At 39.7% G+C, this 17877-nt stretch overlaps 1 protein-coding gene across 1 annotated transcript in view; it reads left to right on the top strand.

Annotated features, from left to right (window-relative positions):
* sra1 (steroid receptor RNA activator 1) overlaps positions 1–5844 on the top strand; it is a gene marked incomplete at its 3' end in the record, with an annotated part of 71248 nt that extends 65404 nt beyond the window's left edge. Inside the window, exons 5-6 of the mRNA XM_080839973.1 lie at positions 5212–5360; positions 5650–5844. Coding sequence (XP_080696099.1) covers positions 5212–5360; positions 5650–5844 — 344 coding nt within the window. The remainder of the gene's footprint in view (positions 1–5211; positions 5361–5649) is intronic.
* Between the last annotated feature and the right edge of the window lie 12033 nt (positions 5845–17877).

Genomic DNA, 17877 nt, shown 5'->3' with positions numbered 1-17877 from the left:
TATTGAATACAAATATTTTCTTAACCCTCTATCTCCAACATTAACCCCGTGGTTTGGCAATACAGTATTACATTACTGATACATTGAAAATGGCAAAATGTTCACTCTGTAAAAACGTTTATGAAAACGTGTAAAGATGCACTTGCTGTCATACTTTACTATGATAATTTTGTGCAGTCGTACATTTTAGAGTGTCATACATATTACTACATATAAAACAGTTTGACTTGATATATTATTCTGAAAAGCATGCCTGTACTGTGCATCATACAATGCTGATGGCTGTATGGTGCTGTTGATTTGTCAACATATAGTTCCCTGTCTCATCTGATGCAAAGCACTCTTCACTTCCTCTACTCAAGACCATCAGACAGAGAAGAATAACTGACTATCACTGTCCCCACAACACAGAGGTCATCCCAGTGTCTCCATGGCACCCTGCATTGACTAGGAAGTCACACCCAGTTGTGAAGTGTGACTTGACACTTTCAAGTCTTCCTCAGCCACTTTGAACTCCCCCCTTGCTCCCCATGCATCCCATGTTCTCCCACATATTTCTCTATTATCTTGATCTTTTAGGAGACAGGACTGATGTTAGAGCATATGATTCAACTTAAGTCAAGATCGAATTGCTATTGTTATTTGTTATTTGTTATCATCAACAATATATTTTATACAATAGTAACAATATATTTTAGATCTGAGTTTAAAGAAATAGCTGCCTGGCTAAAACAGGAATATATAACACACAATATTGGTGTAATATTTCATTGGCTGATGAGACAAATGTGACAGTTACTACAGTTTATTAAAAATGTCAACAATGAATTTGGTTTGATTTCTCAGTGATCATGTCACGTAGCAGGAGCTGAAACTAAAACGTACTGCCTAATCTGTGTTTATATTAGAGGTTTGAACATGTTTGAGTGCAATTAGCCTATCATTAGGCTAGTGACGGAATTAAAGCGTCGTCTTCTCATAAATGGAATGGATATCAGACAGTGGATTAACACATTTAGGCAAATATGTGTTTAATGAAATAGATACAGTGAAAATTCAGGGGTTTCACAAATTACAATTGACAAAATATACTTTCAATCACTCATTTGATTTGTTTTTTATTTTATTTTAAAAGATTGTAAACTGATTTCATAAACAAAGATACAAAACTGAATGAATGCCAGATTACATGAGAAAATTGACATTGCGTAATTTATTGGAAAGTGAGACACAGTTCAGTATTGAGAAAAATATTTTCTTTTATTCTATTTTATTACATTTTATTTTAGACAGATGTTCATTCTTGACCAACACGTTCACTTTAACAGTTTCAGAAAAAAAATCTTACTTCTGTTTCGGAATTACAATTCCGAGGGAAAAAATGATGGTTCCCGAATAGTCGTTTCAGGTTTTGCATCGTTGGGAACCTAAACATTTAGATCATCCATTAGCTCAAATAAAGCCCGATTCAGCTCTTTCATACGAGGCGTAAAGAGTTGGGCACAGGGTGGGTTTGTGATATCGCCTGAGAGATCTGTTTGAAATGCCTGTCCCAGGACACCCTCAAAGCCACTATGGAGCCGCGTTGTCGCTAGGAAAAATGTAATTGAGAGTTTTGCAAAACACAAATACTTACTTAAATTAAGACTTGTGTCATGTATTTAATTATTCAGCTTTAATAAACTGTTTTTAGTAACCAATTGTAACCTTTAATCCTAACAATAACTAACTTCGTAAGTTGCCTATAATTAATAATTTAGCAACTTAAAGGATTTTAACATTAGTGTTCTCAAACCAGCATGACATGCAGCTCCATATGGTGTGTGATTCCTTCTAATCAATATCCCTGAAGAGAAAATTGTTGCTTTAACAATTATCATTGAGTGACAGTTTGTTTTATGAATTAACTCTTACGGATATTAAAATATCCTTCTAATGTGAATATCTTCAACCCATCCTAAGACTGTCTGACAGTCCCCGAGACAACTTTGAAGCTGGCGCTGGTTCGCCTTTGAAATGCAGGACTGTCTCCAATGCAAATCATTCCTGATGGACAGAAGTCAAAGGAGGGAGGTGAGAGCTATAAAGCTGACGTCAGAGTAGCGCCAATTTACTGGCAGCAAGCTTGGCAAACTATAGCCTTCAGAATTCAGACAGACGGGTCAGGTAAAGGATAGGCTACTCCTAGTTAAAGAAACTCTGGGGAAGTGACAGGAGGAACGGTGTAGATGCAGCATGAGCTGGAGTTACAACACGGAAAGATGTACGTTGGTTATCTTTTGGACAAGGACCCCGGTATGTACTCAAATACTGTTAGACACCCCAGTCTAAATTTGAATCATCAGAACTTCGTACCAGCCCCTCCACAATACTCGGACTTTACAGGATACCATCACGTCCCGGGAATTAACAATGACCCTCATCACAGTCAGGCTGGAACCTGGAGCCCAGCATACCCACCGCCGCGGGAAGAGTGGTCTCCGTATGGGCCAGGGACAGCTCCATCTACTTCAAACCCGGGACAAATAAGTTATACTCCCCCCGAATTTTCTCCTGTCCAGCCGCCTGGCCTTCTGCCACCTTCCATTAACACCAATGTTGGCCAGCTCTCTCCGAACTCGCAGCGCAGAAATCCTTACGACTGGATGAGGCGAAACGCACCACCGACCAACCCAGGTACCTTTGTGACAAGCTTATCATTTCATCTTGCAATTGCACTTGTTATCGATCCACCTACTACTGCCTAAAATATAAGACTCCTGGTCAAAAATGTTCGCATGTTTAGGAAAGTGGCCGTAACTCTAAACTGTCATATAAAAGCCAACGCACCTGTCAATTCATAGACCATGATTGGGGCTGTGTAGGCGTGCACAAACCCCGTGGTTTTTCCCAGACGAAACGGAGGAAAGACTGTTTTATGCCACTACTTAAATCGCACACTACCGAAGTCAAATGTGAAAACTGATGCCTGATTTGGTCCAGCGCATCCGCCGTAAATAAGAAGCTTTGGGCTGCCAAGCTTTCTCTTCAGGTTTTCAATATAGCATTAGGTGATGCTATACAAGTGAGTCTTTAGAAAAGTTTTGGTTAACAGTGATGGTAGATTAATGAGTTTGTCTGAGAATATTTTTTGCAATATGTACATTCCTGTAATACAATGCAACAATATGTTACAGAGCAGCCAATACACATCAGCGCGCACTGTGCAGATTTTTTAAGGGAAAAAAATCTCACGTTTAAAAATATATCCTTGACCTATACTATGTTAAAAAATGCACTTCAGAAATGAATGCTTGTTAGCATTGTTTATCTAATCCAGCCACTCTTTCAGCTAAGTGGCCTTATTTTTTCGGGTGGTAGGGAAGAAGTCTGCAGGCGCATATAGTCAGTAAGCTGAGAGTGAGCGGAGGGAAAGAGACACGGCTTGAAGAGTGTTGTCATGTAAATCAGAGATTTGTCTTGTTCTCATGTTTTACAAGGATGTCTCGAGGCGTCATTTGTTAACTCTGACTCCACGGGGACAATAAGAAGGTGGGAGGATCTTACACGTTGGCAGCAGGGCAGGGAACTAGGAATGTGCTACATATGATAAATTATTCCTTATGCTTTCACGTGGGCCCAAAAAAGAGGGGACGCATTATTCGAATAATTTGAATACCTCTTCTGTGAATTTTGTATGCTAAGGAAGAGTGTGTTTCCATTACTGTGGTTGACCAGCATGTAGTCCTTGAAGTGTTTTAGTTTATGTCTATTGCCAGCCACAGTAATTTAACGGCATGGCTTATTTTCAATATTTTCAGGGGTATATCTTATTATTTTAAAGGGCAACAACCACTGGTGTGAGTTTGTTTTTAAACAAATGTATCATCAGTTAATTAACATCAATGAATCATCATCAAATTGGGTGGACCCAACAAATCACTTAACTTGGAAACATTGGGAAACCCGGAAAACTAGTTTCCCCCCGAAATCTGCCTTCCCACTTTGCTATGTTATCTTGTTGTCCCAGACAGGTAATTTTATGGCCTATGTTATAGATTAACCCTAGGCAAGAGCCCTGCCACTTTATCATATCAGCCCACCTACATTCGTTCTCATGAACATCTCATTAGCTTCACCAGCACTGCCATTTATCTTTAGGCGTGATGATGTCATAGACAGATATCTGTGACACCCTCAAGAAAAAATACATATGAATTCAATGAAAGGTATCCCTTAAATCATACATGGGAGGGAACGCAATCTAAGTTATATGTGTGTGTGTGTGTGTGTGTGTGTGTGTGTGTGTGTGTGTGTGTGTGTGTGTGTGTGTGTGTGTGTGTGTGTGTGCGCGCCCGCGTGCGAAAGAGAGGGAGAGAGCGTGACAGCAGTCCACATGGGGAACATCGATAGATGCTCATTTAAGGAAGTCTACTCTCTGCTGAGAGTTTCATGGCACAAGAGGCAGAAATATGGAATCACACAGAGTAAAAACATAAACTGGAGATTTCCTTCATTAAGCCCAACTATCATGTTGCCTGCTGTCTAACTACCCATGGCCCTCGGGAGCCGACCCGATCAGCGGGCCCTTCATAAGGGCCACACCACCTCCATCTACCTGTGGTGGGCTCCACATCAAAACGTACATTAAGGAGAGGCCAGCTTGAACAAACAAAACATTTTGTAAAGAGCGAACCCTCAAAAGAGACACCCGGAGAAGTGAATCATTTGGAGAGATTAAAAGGGTTAATTAGTGGTGGACGGGTGCTGGTGGAGACTGAAAGCCTAATGGGCTGAATATCCTCTCAGTATGGCTGGCGCCCTCAATAGGTGTGCCTCTCTCCTCCCACTCAGATATGTTTTAATCTTTAACTCAGGCGCTGTTGACACGTATGTCCCCTGTGCCCTAAAGACAGAATAAGTGACTTTTGACATAGAGTGCCATGCCATTATCATCATTTTGGATTTTTAAAAAAACTGTGTGTGTGTGTACCTTTTAAGAGAGATATTGTAAGAAATGGAGCAGAAAGAGCTTTGCCCTTTAGTCCGTTTTCAGGACTTACACTATGAAAAAGAGAGAGGCTGGCACCTCAGTTACATGCAAATTTGAGTTCCGATCTTTAGTGAATTTGAATGGCAAACAAGTGTAGTAGCTGGAACCATTAATGAGTAATACCTGAAGATGGGTTTGATAGTTTTCATTAACGATGGCGTGTTTTCATTTTGATCCAGGGGGTAAGACGAGGACAAAAGATAAGTATCGGGTGGTGTACACAGACCACCAGCGTCTGGAGCTTGAGAAGGAGTTCCACTACAGTCGTTACATCACCATAAGAAGGAAATCAGAGCTGGCCACATCACTCAGCCTCTCGGAGCGACAGGTCAGCCGTTCTTTATGTCTTCTTCCATTTCGCTCCGTCTGCATCTGCAGATCCAACATGAGTCTGTCTCTCTCTCGCTCTCTCTTTCTCTCTCTCTCTCTCTCTCTGTCCCTCATACCATGTATTCACTCATAAACATATTTAAATAACACATATAACGATTGATATAACTATATCATTTATAAACAAAAGTTTAATGTTTTCTTTACATAGATATCCCTGCAAATATACAAACTGTATGGTCTTTGAGAGGCATTCTTCTTGCTGACATGTCATATTTCCCACATAGGTAAAAATCTGGTTCCAGAATCGACGTGCAAAAGAGAGGAAGGTGAATAAAAAGAAGATGCAGCAGCAGCCTGCCTCCACAACAACACCCACTCCACCTGGCTCCACTATGCCAGGGAATGTTGCCATGGTGACTAGCAGTAGTGGAGGCCTAGTGTCACCATCCATGCCAATGTCAATCAAAGAAGAATACTAAGGACCTGAAAAAAGGAGATGAAAATGGCCGACTGTTAGTCTTTTGACCAGAGCCACCCAACAACAGAGACTCTAACTGTGGCTAACAGCTGTAACAGGGTACTTCAAATCAACACCCATAAGGACTGCTTGTGTCAAAGATATTTGAAGAGTTGCTGCTTTCTGCGCTTTTGTAAAAAGGAAACTAAAAAAACAAAACAGAATGAAGAGATTAACAAAGATATGAATATATATAAATATTAACCTGTGTTCTGTAATGTTGTTATGGCTGTGTTTGTTTTTATTGTGGATACCACCTGCTCTGCTGACCCCACAAAGTCTGATCGAGTAGACTTGAAATACATGTAAATGGTTTAAATTGGAGGTGTGAACTTAAATAAGTGTATATTTGCAATGGAATTTGTATTAAAAGCTTTATTGTCAACTTTTCTCATCTCATTCATTCAACCAAAGTGTACACCAGTTGTTTTCATACTTCTATTTCATACTTCATACTCAGAAAGGCCACATGCAATTCAGGTCTTTTTTTAAGACGTTACATACGTTTTTGTTGTTTGTTAATGTGTTGCAGGGTTTTTTGTATAAAAAAAAAAAAAAAAAACAAGGCCACAAGTATAACATGTCGGAGCAAGACTGTTGAAATGACATGTAACTCTTCAAAACTCTTCAAAGGATGGCCTGTGGTTAGTACTGAAAGGATTTAACATTTTTATATGGCACTAAAATCAGAGTGCGAGGCCCTGAGTCAATAAGATTATAGTGTAGGTTATTGTCATCATTACATAGGACAGTGCAAGTGTGTGTGACCTAGAGAGACACCGGGATAGAAATGATGCACCCTGGAGAGGTTATTTGCACACCGTAACGGAATTGCAGGATAAGGAGCGTTTGTGTGCTGAAAAACAGAGGAGTCATTTCATTGCCCTCCCCCCCACCCCCGTGCCAACCTTATCAGAGCTCTGCTCGGAAGAGACTCGGTATTGGGAGGACCGCGGTATCTCTGCCGCTGTGAGACATATTTGCCAATCTTGTTAACAGAGCCAGGGTGCGGCGTCCAAAGGGCAGGGAGTGAGCAAACAGAACAGGAGGATCCATCTGCCAGGCCCCATCTCCCACGGAGGAACAGCGGAACTGGAGACAGCCTGCATTCACTGAGCACACGCACGCAAGAGCAGCAGCCCATGTCCAGAGAAGCACCTGATGGATCATGTGGGATCCATCGGTGTGAGTAGGGACGGTAGAAAGTTCTGGAAAGCATGTGATCAACAAGGGCCTTGTACACAAACAGCTTTGCTGTTTACACTCTACTGCTACTGTTTACACTGTGTTTGAGTGTGTGGCCGTGTCCTCAGTTTTTTATTTGAATTATATATATATTTATCTATATATATACATACTGCATATATAATATAATATACAAACACTATGATCAACAAAGAACTTCCATATCTAATCAACTCCTCTTCCTGTTTTGTTCAGCACTGTTTGGTTTCCAGTAAGCAGTGAATGATGCAGGCTCCTTTAACCTTTGAACTTAAACTCTGAGTTCCGTCTTTGTGGCAATCACCAGTGGTATCGCAGTTATAGATGCCATTCGTGGGCTTTCATAATTAAACCAGGAAGTCCGTCCATAAAGTTTGATCTTCAACTTGAGTACGTGCACACATTCAGGACAACGACCTGATGAAACCCTTTACCCACTCTCAGATTGTAAACTCCTCACAGCCAATGTCAATGGCTGTTTACCAGTGTGATCCCCTCCAAGGTGAAACAAGAGCCCTACACCTTGCATCTGTGTGACACTTTGGGATTCAGGTCTGTCTGTACATTATGACTGACTTATTACACAGTTATGCAGAATATATGTTTCGGATTAATCCTCTCATGTTCAGTAGTCATTGCACTTTGAAACTGCTGGTCTGGGTAACACATCGCTTCTTAGACCGTCAAGAACAGGGTTGTCAACTGTAAGGGCAGTTATTGCGTGGGCCATTGCTGTTAGGTCATGAGTCTGATCAGTATCTAGTCACTGGGTTGAAGTTGTAGATATTGCTTATGAGAAGTTGCCTATTGGACATTTTGGAATCTAACTACTTTGAGCCACAGTACACCATGAATTCCACACAACCTAAGAAGTCTTCATTCTGTCTTGATAATCATTTGGGAAAAACATTCAAAATTATTTGCTATGAGATTAGAATGACGTCAGCTAGCATATAAAAGAGGCCTCGAATGGCTAGAAAGAGATATGAAAGATGCATAAAGAGCCACACATTTTACTTTCTTCTGGATTCATCAGAAATGAGCACAGTAATATGCACTGGAGAATCCTTTGAAGAAAATTAAGATCGGTTTACAGACCTGATTATCCTTTCTCCTGATATCAGTTATTCTGAATATAGACTTTGCTTTTAGTTTGTGACCGTATGGCCTTGTTATAGCCAGTAATAGCTTAATAGTAAAAATCTAATTTTAGAGTACTATCTGGCGCAGTAACAAATCACATAGTATATTGTATGCATGAATTACCCTATAATGGATCTGGTTTATGACTCCTTTGACACCTGATATTTTGAAAAGGCTAACCCAATGGCATAGCACAGAATGGTGTTAAAAACTGATAATACCAAAAATCACAAGGAATTTATCTGTAACTGGGGACATATTTTACCAAAGGTTTTCTCCTCTGTCTCTGTTGTCTAGAAGCGCTGAATAAACAAGCCAACATTTGCCATCGGTACTCTAGGAGTCGTAAATTTTATTGAAGGAGGCATTGTAGTAAAAAAACTGTCTGCAGCACAGTAACAGAAATATGTTTGCTGTGAGGAGGACCGATGCACAACCCACCAGAGGACAAAGCAACCAAGGAAACATTCACAACCAGTAAACTCACTTGTGAAAAACTACTGGGAAGAAACTTTCTGTATACTTTTATTATTTTGGACTCTAGTAGATCTGATCTGATCAAAAGTGTCTATGATACCGGCTAATCACAATCCGCTGTATGGTACATATGTGACAACGAATATTCCAATATATATATATATATATATATTGATATGATTCAAAATACATTATACAGCACGACAACAATTATCCAAATTTCATAAACAGACCAATCTAATTTATACACTGGTTTGTAAATATATCAGACAAGACTAAATTATCATCAAAGCACTGCAAGTGCTGATTAAATACGCATTCATCGTCTGTGTAAACAGACAATTAATTACAGCAAATAAAAAGAAACAACAAAACTTTTGCCTCCTTCAATAAAAGCCAATGACCTCCATGCTCCAGTCTCTATTATACAGCCACATGTTTATGGGGCAGTTTTACCATAAAGACTCATTTACAATATACTTACTGCCCCCTAATATCCTCTGTATTGGTGAGATTTATTCTGAATAAACACTGGAGCTGTAAAGCAATAGCGATTGAAATGGTGTCAATGCAGTAGCTGTCTATAAATGTCAGATATGGTTAAGTACCCATGGCATGTAAACTGGCTAATTGACACTACTGGTATTCCGCATGTATTGCCACAAATACCACCACTGTCTGCTGTCCTATGTAACATGTAGAACTCTGAAATGATTGCTAAATAATGAATGTCCTAGAATAATCAATAGCAATTTGTCAAGAAATGAATCAGTCAAATGTAAAACTTTTGTATAAAAGTATAGTTTATATTTAAGTGACCAAGAGTACCCTAAAGTATAACTTCATGTTAAACAGGTAAACAGTATTAGTACCTAATAATCATTTGAAATGTGTATTTCAATGTCAATGTCATTATATCATCTTATCAGTGATTGCTGTGTGTCAGTACTTAAGTCCATGACAGGGAAGCACCAAATCTATCAGGGGTCTATTGGTCTATATCAGCTCAACCTGACAAGTAGTCAATCATAATCGGTACCACACAAACACCACTCCTATCTGTGCAAGTAAAGACATAGCCTGAAGCACCTGTCTGGCAATGTTGTGTTGCAAACAATCATTTTCAAACGATTAGGAATCAGTCTGTTGTGCTCTCAATAGGCCTTGTGTAGGCTATATGCAGGAGCGTGTCTTAACACTTTAAATGCATGCATGGGTAATGTGCTCTACTGCTCTTCTACATTTCCATATGGGTCACATTTTGTAGTTTAAAGTAGTGTGAAACAAAATAGGAAACAAAATATAATTCATCACAGTAGATTGTAAAAATGACACACATCGAGTGTTTACATGAAGCTCTTCAAATTGTGTCTGTGCATTTGGTGTTTTTGATAATTCATGTACGTGTCTGCTAATGCACTCACTACAGTTAGGAAAAGGTGTTCTGGAGGTTGGACAGAAACTCGTCTAAGCTACTCAGAGGTTGATTTAAAAAAAAAAAAAAGAAAGAAAAAACATACGTCTGGTCGTACCTTTTGCCTCTGTCATTAACCTTTGGCTTGTTGATAATTTAAAACGCATTTCAACATGACATGGCAGAATGCATGCAAACCAAGTTCCAAGTTTGGCAATCCCATAGAGATATCAGGGCCCCGCAAGACACTCACACACACGCACACACACACACACACACACGGCCTCTTTCTCCAGACGGTGAATGTTTAACACATGGGGAATCTCAGTGCCAACTTCAGTACCAATAAAGTTTTAATTTGATCTCACTGAAAGGTCATTGACAGTGTGAGTCAATCAAAACAAGACACATAGATCAAGATCACCTGACACCATTACGTACACATACTCTTTCAGCTTTTGAACTCAACACCTCGATGAGGTATTTTTTTTTTTTAAATACAATTTGCATAACCTTTTTCATCATTTAAGGGACATTTTTTATTATTTTATTTAAAAATAAGAATGTTAGAGTATAAATGTTTGTGGGATGAGTTCGGTATCATCACACCACCCCCCCCTTTCTGACTGTTTCTCTTACCACGTTCTTCAAGGTACAGAACTCCGAGATGTACTGTGGCTCATTACCATAAGTGGATCTCTTTCGAAGAAGTATTTGAACAGGCCCTAGCGTGATATGCCAGGAGAAGGAGAAAATATTCCGCAGACTAAGAAAAGATAGAGTGGGGATTGGAGACAGGCAGATATGAAGACCCACACAGAGGACATCACAGGACACTTTTCTATAGGCCTCTATAAATCACAGATAACAAAAGATGCAAACGTTGACTTTGAGACAGGATTTCCCTTCTCCTCCCTTCAACACAGTCAGTGCCCAGAGCTGGTTGAGGGAAGCCTAAGGAGGTCATAAAGATAGGTCATCTTGCTTTGCACTATAAGAACAGGAGTCATCACAGACACATCAATACATCCCCCTGTAACCCATCGTCCTGACCTCAGAATAAACTTTACTACTTTTTCCTGGCTAGTCCAGCTGTATAAAACTGAATTGTCATTCAGTTTGTTTACAAAATCTGCAAAAGAATACAACTTCTGTTTACTTACAACCAATGGTTACCTCAAGCACGGCAAATATTGATTCCCGTGTTTGATTGCCTATGACACAGTGGATAGCTTTACTTTCTGGAGTGACCGGCTCACGTCCTCTGTTTGGGAACCTTCCTGTCAGCTGGTGTCAAAGTTCACACCGAATTAGTGTCGACCCCTGTGGATGACAATGAGGCTACAGGTGCCACACTGCAGACAATGGAGGCCAGTGGAGCTGTGAATGGAGCTGAATGATACAGATCCATTAGAATTGGCAAAGTGTTGCCCAGAAGGCCACTGTTTCTCCCGTGCCTATCAGACTTGTGGGAAAACTGATATCCCAGGGACTAGTCTCTGTGTTTCTTTGTCAGCACCAGCGTTCTCTGGCATTTAGGGACTGTGATTCTCCATTTTGTGTTTATTGAAGTGAAATGACTTGTTGAATGAGACAACATGTGTGTGAGGAAAAATCCTGTCTCACTGATCAAATTTAATAAAAACTCAAATTAAGTCACTTTTCAATGTTAAACTTTTCACGTCTGCTTAAATGCTAAGAGTGCGAGTCATACCTTGTACATGTTCGTCCTTTGTAAACAGTGTGTGTGATAAGTTCCTTTTGAGGTCATTGTGATGTTGTCATGTTTTATTGCAGATTGCTAATCTTTCCCAGGGCAGCAACAATAGGCTACCGGCACTTTTGATTTCACTGAAGGAGCCTTAAAGCAAACGCTCTCACCCACCTGAGGTCAAGGCACTGGCAGTCTTGTTCCGTTTATTGCAGTTACATAGAAAACAGTGCACACAGTTGTAAAAGCACGAGCAATTTTCGTAATCGATATGACACGCCATATTTGCTTCTGTAAATAAATGCTGAGGAAGAGGCCTCATGGGCGCCATTTGCCGTTTTGAAAAGAGTGCTCTCTCCAAAAACTGTTAAATGGACGTTTGGAAACGTTTAGAAAAGGAGGACATCTGTCGCTCAAATATTAAGTAATTTGTCAACTGTTTGTTATTAAATCCTAGTTAGATAACCACTTATGCCGCAGGCATTATACTAATGTGGGTATCCGCCTAATATAAATCTTGGGAGTAATAATTAGCAGTGTTCTCTATGTTTCTTTCTCCGCATCATTCTATACGTTTTCAGCCAAATCTTTGTCTTCCTCTCTATATGTGAATTGGAAGCAGGAAGCTTTGAGGAAAGTCGTTTACTATTATTTCAAAGTCTAGACTTTTTTTAAACAATTGAAAAAAAAGAAAAATTGTTGATTTAGCAGAAACAAATTAGAAGCCCTAGAAATATCCCTTTTTTGTAAAATGATGACAGGGCAAATCAGCAAATTCAGATTTGAATACAGATTTGCTCCAAAACAAGAGGGAACCTTTTTGTGTTGCCTTGTACCTGCTCCACCTGCTTGCATGGTAACAGCTGAACAGATTGCAGCAGATGTGATGGCCGAGGCTTTACCAGCCTGATGCGTTTTATGGCCGGCGGTCTGCTAATTAACCACATTAACGAGGCTTTAATTTGGGGCTCTGGCCTGCCCTCTGTCTCTGAGCACGGTGCTAATCCAGGCATAAACTCTGCTCCTGCTCTGCCCGTCCACACGAGCAGCACGCCACGCATCATTTACAGCCCAATTACCCACACATGTTATGGGGCTTTCAAGATATACCACAGTATCTCAGGCAGATTATTTCTGCCTGTGTTAGTAATGCAATAATAATGTTATAACAATACAAATAATAATAATAACAAACACATACATACATAATATATTATACATACATAATATTTTTGGGGACATTACGCAGTTAAGAAACTAACAAATACATTTTAAAACTTAGGATGGATCTACTCAGAGCTTTGTCAACAAACAAACAGTCAGGTAATCAATGGCATACGTGTACTAATAAGTTGAGAAATAAGTCAATATTAATACACATATAAAAATTCAAATAACCAAATTGAAATGAAATGAAATTAACTTAACACTTCTTTTCAGTGAAAGGTCATTGAAACCCACGTGATATAAAGCATTTTCATGTAATGGTTAAAATAATTTGAAGGGTTGATTTTGATCACTACTGACCCTTCAGCTCATTTTAGTGAAAGTACTTGAGAGAGTAAAAACAACCACTTCAGGATTCCTTTTTTTTTTTTTACAGCTTTTATGATTGTTAAGATCAGCTACTGGGTAAACTCCATGTGTCTACGGTTCTCATTTATAACCACAAAGACAACCTCCATTTAAAAACTACATTTAAAAATGGCACTGAGGATAAACCAATCTCAGGTGTAATTCAGTTGGCTATTAAACTTTTAAGAGAATAGCAATGTTATTGTTTAATTTACTGACTGTCACCATAAAGATAAAACAACACTCTTTAGTGCGCAGAGTGACAAACAATACTGTATTATTAAACAACTTCAAAAAGAAAAAAAGCACACATCCTTTTCATACAAAACATGAACTTTAACTGATGTAGCCATGCTCAAATGTTATAATTGTCCATAGAATGTTTGTTCTTTCAAACATTTTCAAGCTAACAAATCTCTCAAATAGCAAAAACGTCAGAGCACAGTAATATCACTAAAGGGGATGTATATTAGCACCATATTTCAGCGAAAGAGTGAATGAGAATGAAATGGCTGACTTTGGCATCAGCCTTGGCAACACTAGCCCAAAGTGAATGCGAAAGTCAGGTGCAAATCAAGAGATCTTTTTATGACATGGGGAGAGAAACATACCTGGAGGGGATACGGTGTCATAAAAGTTAATCATTTTTCACTGCATGTGGAAAGCAGAGACGGGAGGATTTTCACACTGCGCCTCAGCAGTTAAGGTCATGGGGTAGGAACCTTTCCCACTGATTAATATGTTTATGGTGGGTAAATATGTTGAAGAAGACTTATGCCTGTTGCATGGCACTTTGTTTTTGTATCAAAGGCAAATGGGTTTACAGTGTGGATGATGGTCTTGCCGGACAATAGGCAGGGTCAGGATGGATTATCATTATGCCCCGTTTATAATCATGCATTTGTTGTAGCGCCCACAACTTCATAGACCAGTGGTTCTTAACCTTTTTGGAGGTACTGAACCCTGCAAGCTTCATCAGTGCATTCGTCGAACCCTTCGCAATTTGAAAAATAAAATATGATTTATTCAAAACGACATTGCAAGTGTGAACCGGGCTATACTGTGTGTGTCTTGACCCCTGCCGAACCCCTGAGAGTGGCTCAACGAACCCCTGGGGTTCGATCGAACCCAGGTTAAGAACCACTGTCATAGACCATGGCATGTTTCAGCATCTAATACTAATCAATGAGTAGAATAAATACATGAGGTTTGAGCCATTTGTAGGACTAAGCAGACAGGTCAGCACTGAGATGATCTGCAAATGGTAGTATCCAACGGGCTTTGCTGTCGAACAAGTCATATGATGCTGTAGTTGGAGGTAACTATTGTAGAACTGTAATCTCGTGACCTTTGCATGATTCCTGTGTCATTTCCTCCGTGGTTCAGAGGCCCTTCAAATGCAGAGATCAAAGCCCTTCCTACCCCTTAGGACAAGATAAACTGTCTGTGCCCTATCCTCCTCTAGAGCTCCCCACTGCAAAACAAAGCATCACCCTGCATTTTACAACCCTTGAATACAAAGAGGAGGTACAGGAGAGTGGGGATCAAGTAGCTGACCATTATCAAAATCTCACACATAAACTTTATCACCAGGCACCATTGGAGTGAGAGAGTATAGTTTAACAGGGACACACACATGTGGATTTGCCATTGTTGATTTAATCTTACATGCAACACTGGGTTGCTCTTTTCGGATAATGGGCCCTAATTTCATTCACGGACAACTGGAACTGAGCACTGAGTAAAGTCCGTAGTTCGCATGAACTAAAGCTATCGTGTGGGAGCATTGCGCTGACCCACCCTTGCTTGTGTTTAGGATTTAGCTCATGGTGTTAATTTGGCTTAATGCTTTTGCCAGGTTTATAAATTAGCCTTTGCTCATGTGTGGCAGACATTGCTTGATACTCCTGGCTTTGCTCGTTGCCAGTTGCCCGTGTATGAAATAAGGGCTCTAAGAAACAACACGGCATGCAAAGAGGTACAAAATGTCAATCAGAGAAAATGTATTAGCATGCTTAATATTCACGTAAAGATATTATTGATCACATCAAATCAAGTGTTTCTCTTTCTTTCTGTCTTTATTTATTAGCATACCAAATATTCCTATGCGAAGAGTGTCCCTCATGCATGATGTATTATGTGCAATGTTAAGTGTTTATATGTCTATATCTATATAATACACATGGAAACAGGGAATGGGAATGCAACTGGTTCTGGAGTCTAAATTATACTGTCAGCATTTAAATTACACTTTCTCTTGAGGTTATCTTTGTTTTTATGGATTTATGGTAGATTTAATTGTTTTACTGTGATGAGCATTTCATTTGGTCTTCAATGAGATTCTAAAATGATGCTAGTTTGACCATCACTAGGTCCAGGTTCCTGGGGCATCCTGTGTCATCTAAGTAGATATAAAAAAAAAGGTTCTCTTGTGTCCATTCATGATTTGTGTGAAAAGATTGTGCCAGGAGTCTGGTTTTAGACGAACTCGAACAGAGACCTGTAATTGTGTTCATTCATTCAGCCATTTAGCCATATATCTACAATCTACCTCTGTTTGTCTCTCTGTGCCTTGAAAGCATGTTATGCTGTCACCGTGTTTGTTGACCTGCTACAGCATTAAAAAGCACTTTGCTTACACAGCTGAGTAAGAGCTGAAATGTCCTGAGTCTTATGAACCTTGTGTCCTGCACTGGAACTCCCTCTGCCTCTCCTCTACCTCAGTACAGTATGGTAACTGTCTGGATTTTCCTTGTATTTATTTTAATCAACATGTCATCAGTGCATTTTAGTTGAGCACATGATGGCTTTGCTTAATTATATATCTGCATTGAATTGTTTTCATAAACAGATTCTGTTACTTTTGAACGATCATGTTTAATTGCTGTGTTTATTCATGCAATTAACCCCCATATCGTGTGGGGTGTCCATGCCTGAGAGTATGTACGAATATGAATATGTAAACATAGTTGAATTTATGTTTCGGTCCTATGTTTGTTTGGAATCAGAGACAGTCATAGCATGTAGCTACTACAACCTCACAGATTTTGGGGTAAAGGACCACCATGCTAAAGCCTGGTGCAAGATATGGCAAAAAGCCCCCGGCCCCCACCCCTAAAACATGGGCTACTTTTCCCTTTCATTGTTTGGATCAGTACTGTTGCCATGATGATCATCAGACCATCAAATAATGGATGTGCTGATATAGGGGTTTCTAGCCTCCCAATGCACATTTGACTGCAGTTTAAGCAATGAAGTGGAAGTGGTGTTTTAATAAAAATAATAATAATACATCAGTATTATATAGCGCTTTTCAAAGTTCTTAAAGACGCTTTCTGCGTACAATGCACATGGGCCTGTATAGTTTAAGCAATGAAGTGGACACTCGTGGTGTTTTATTATTATTAATAATAATAATAATAATACATAACTTGACTTAAAGGGCTTTTCAAAGTTCTCAAATACGCTCTTTTCCGTTTGTCACAACAAGATTTGTCTTTACTTGTTTGTTACACGCTAAAGACCCCAAATCATCACAATCTCAGAACTGGTTGAGGTTAGCGCTCGTATGGCGGCAGAGCATGAGAATGCGCCCTTAAGCACTATAATAGCCACAAGAAACCGTTTACATCGCTATATGATGAGGCCACGCTAACTGTCCCTATCAGCGTTGCATTTGTTTACTTTGCAGTAAAAAAAACAGAGAGCTTGCCTTATGTCATGATTCATACGATATAATTGTATTCTTAAGGGGTCATCCTTCATGGAACAGTATTGGATTTAGGGTGCTTTATTGGCGGAAATGATATATAGTTTTTAAGATGATGTTTTCGTAAGTGTATAATCACCTGTAACTACGAATTATCCTGTTTTCGTTAGCTTAGAATGAGCCCTTCAGGAGGGCCATAGGGAGTGGGTCCTCTTCCACGGAGTCCGCCATGCTGCGCCTGCGTTTGCATCCCTTGCACCCCCAATCTGCCGGCCCTCGTTGCTAGTCTGCGTGTAGTCTTTATTAGATGTAGTCCGCGATTGTAATTCAGTACACTTTTTGCCTTTAATTACAGGTAATACACAACTGTATAATTTTTAAAGAAATAGATTTGATATAGCCCCATGCAGTGCAGCCAAATTACACTTGTTCATTAAGCTATTTTACAAGCAGCCATAGTGCGGGTTATTGCTTCACACTCACATACATCACACAAGACTGCCACCTCTGAAGTCAACTGGAATGGTATTGCATAGTATTGCATTTTGTTTACGCCTCCCTAGGTTAAACGCTTGTTAAAACAGACAACTGAATTATTTGACAGCAGTCTGGTTAAATAACTGTCGTTAATGTCCTTGCAGAAAACAATTCTAATTAAGAATGTACTGTGCAATTTGTCTGTGTGATGTACACACGTTCAGGAGCCTGAAACGTGAGCTACAGGGCCTTTGGTCATTGATGC

This window comes from Sprattus sprattus, assembly GCF_963457725.1.
Source record: "Sprattus sprattus genome assembly, chromosome: 1".
In the NCBI taxonomy this organism is placed as follows: domain Eukaryota; kingdom Metazoa; phylum Chordata; class Actinopteri; order Clupeiformes; family Clupeidae; genus Sprattus; species Sprattus sprattus.
Note: the sequence above shows the minus strand (reverse complement) of the source record. Positions and strands in the feature narration are given on the sequence as shown.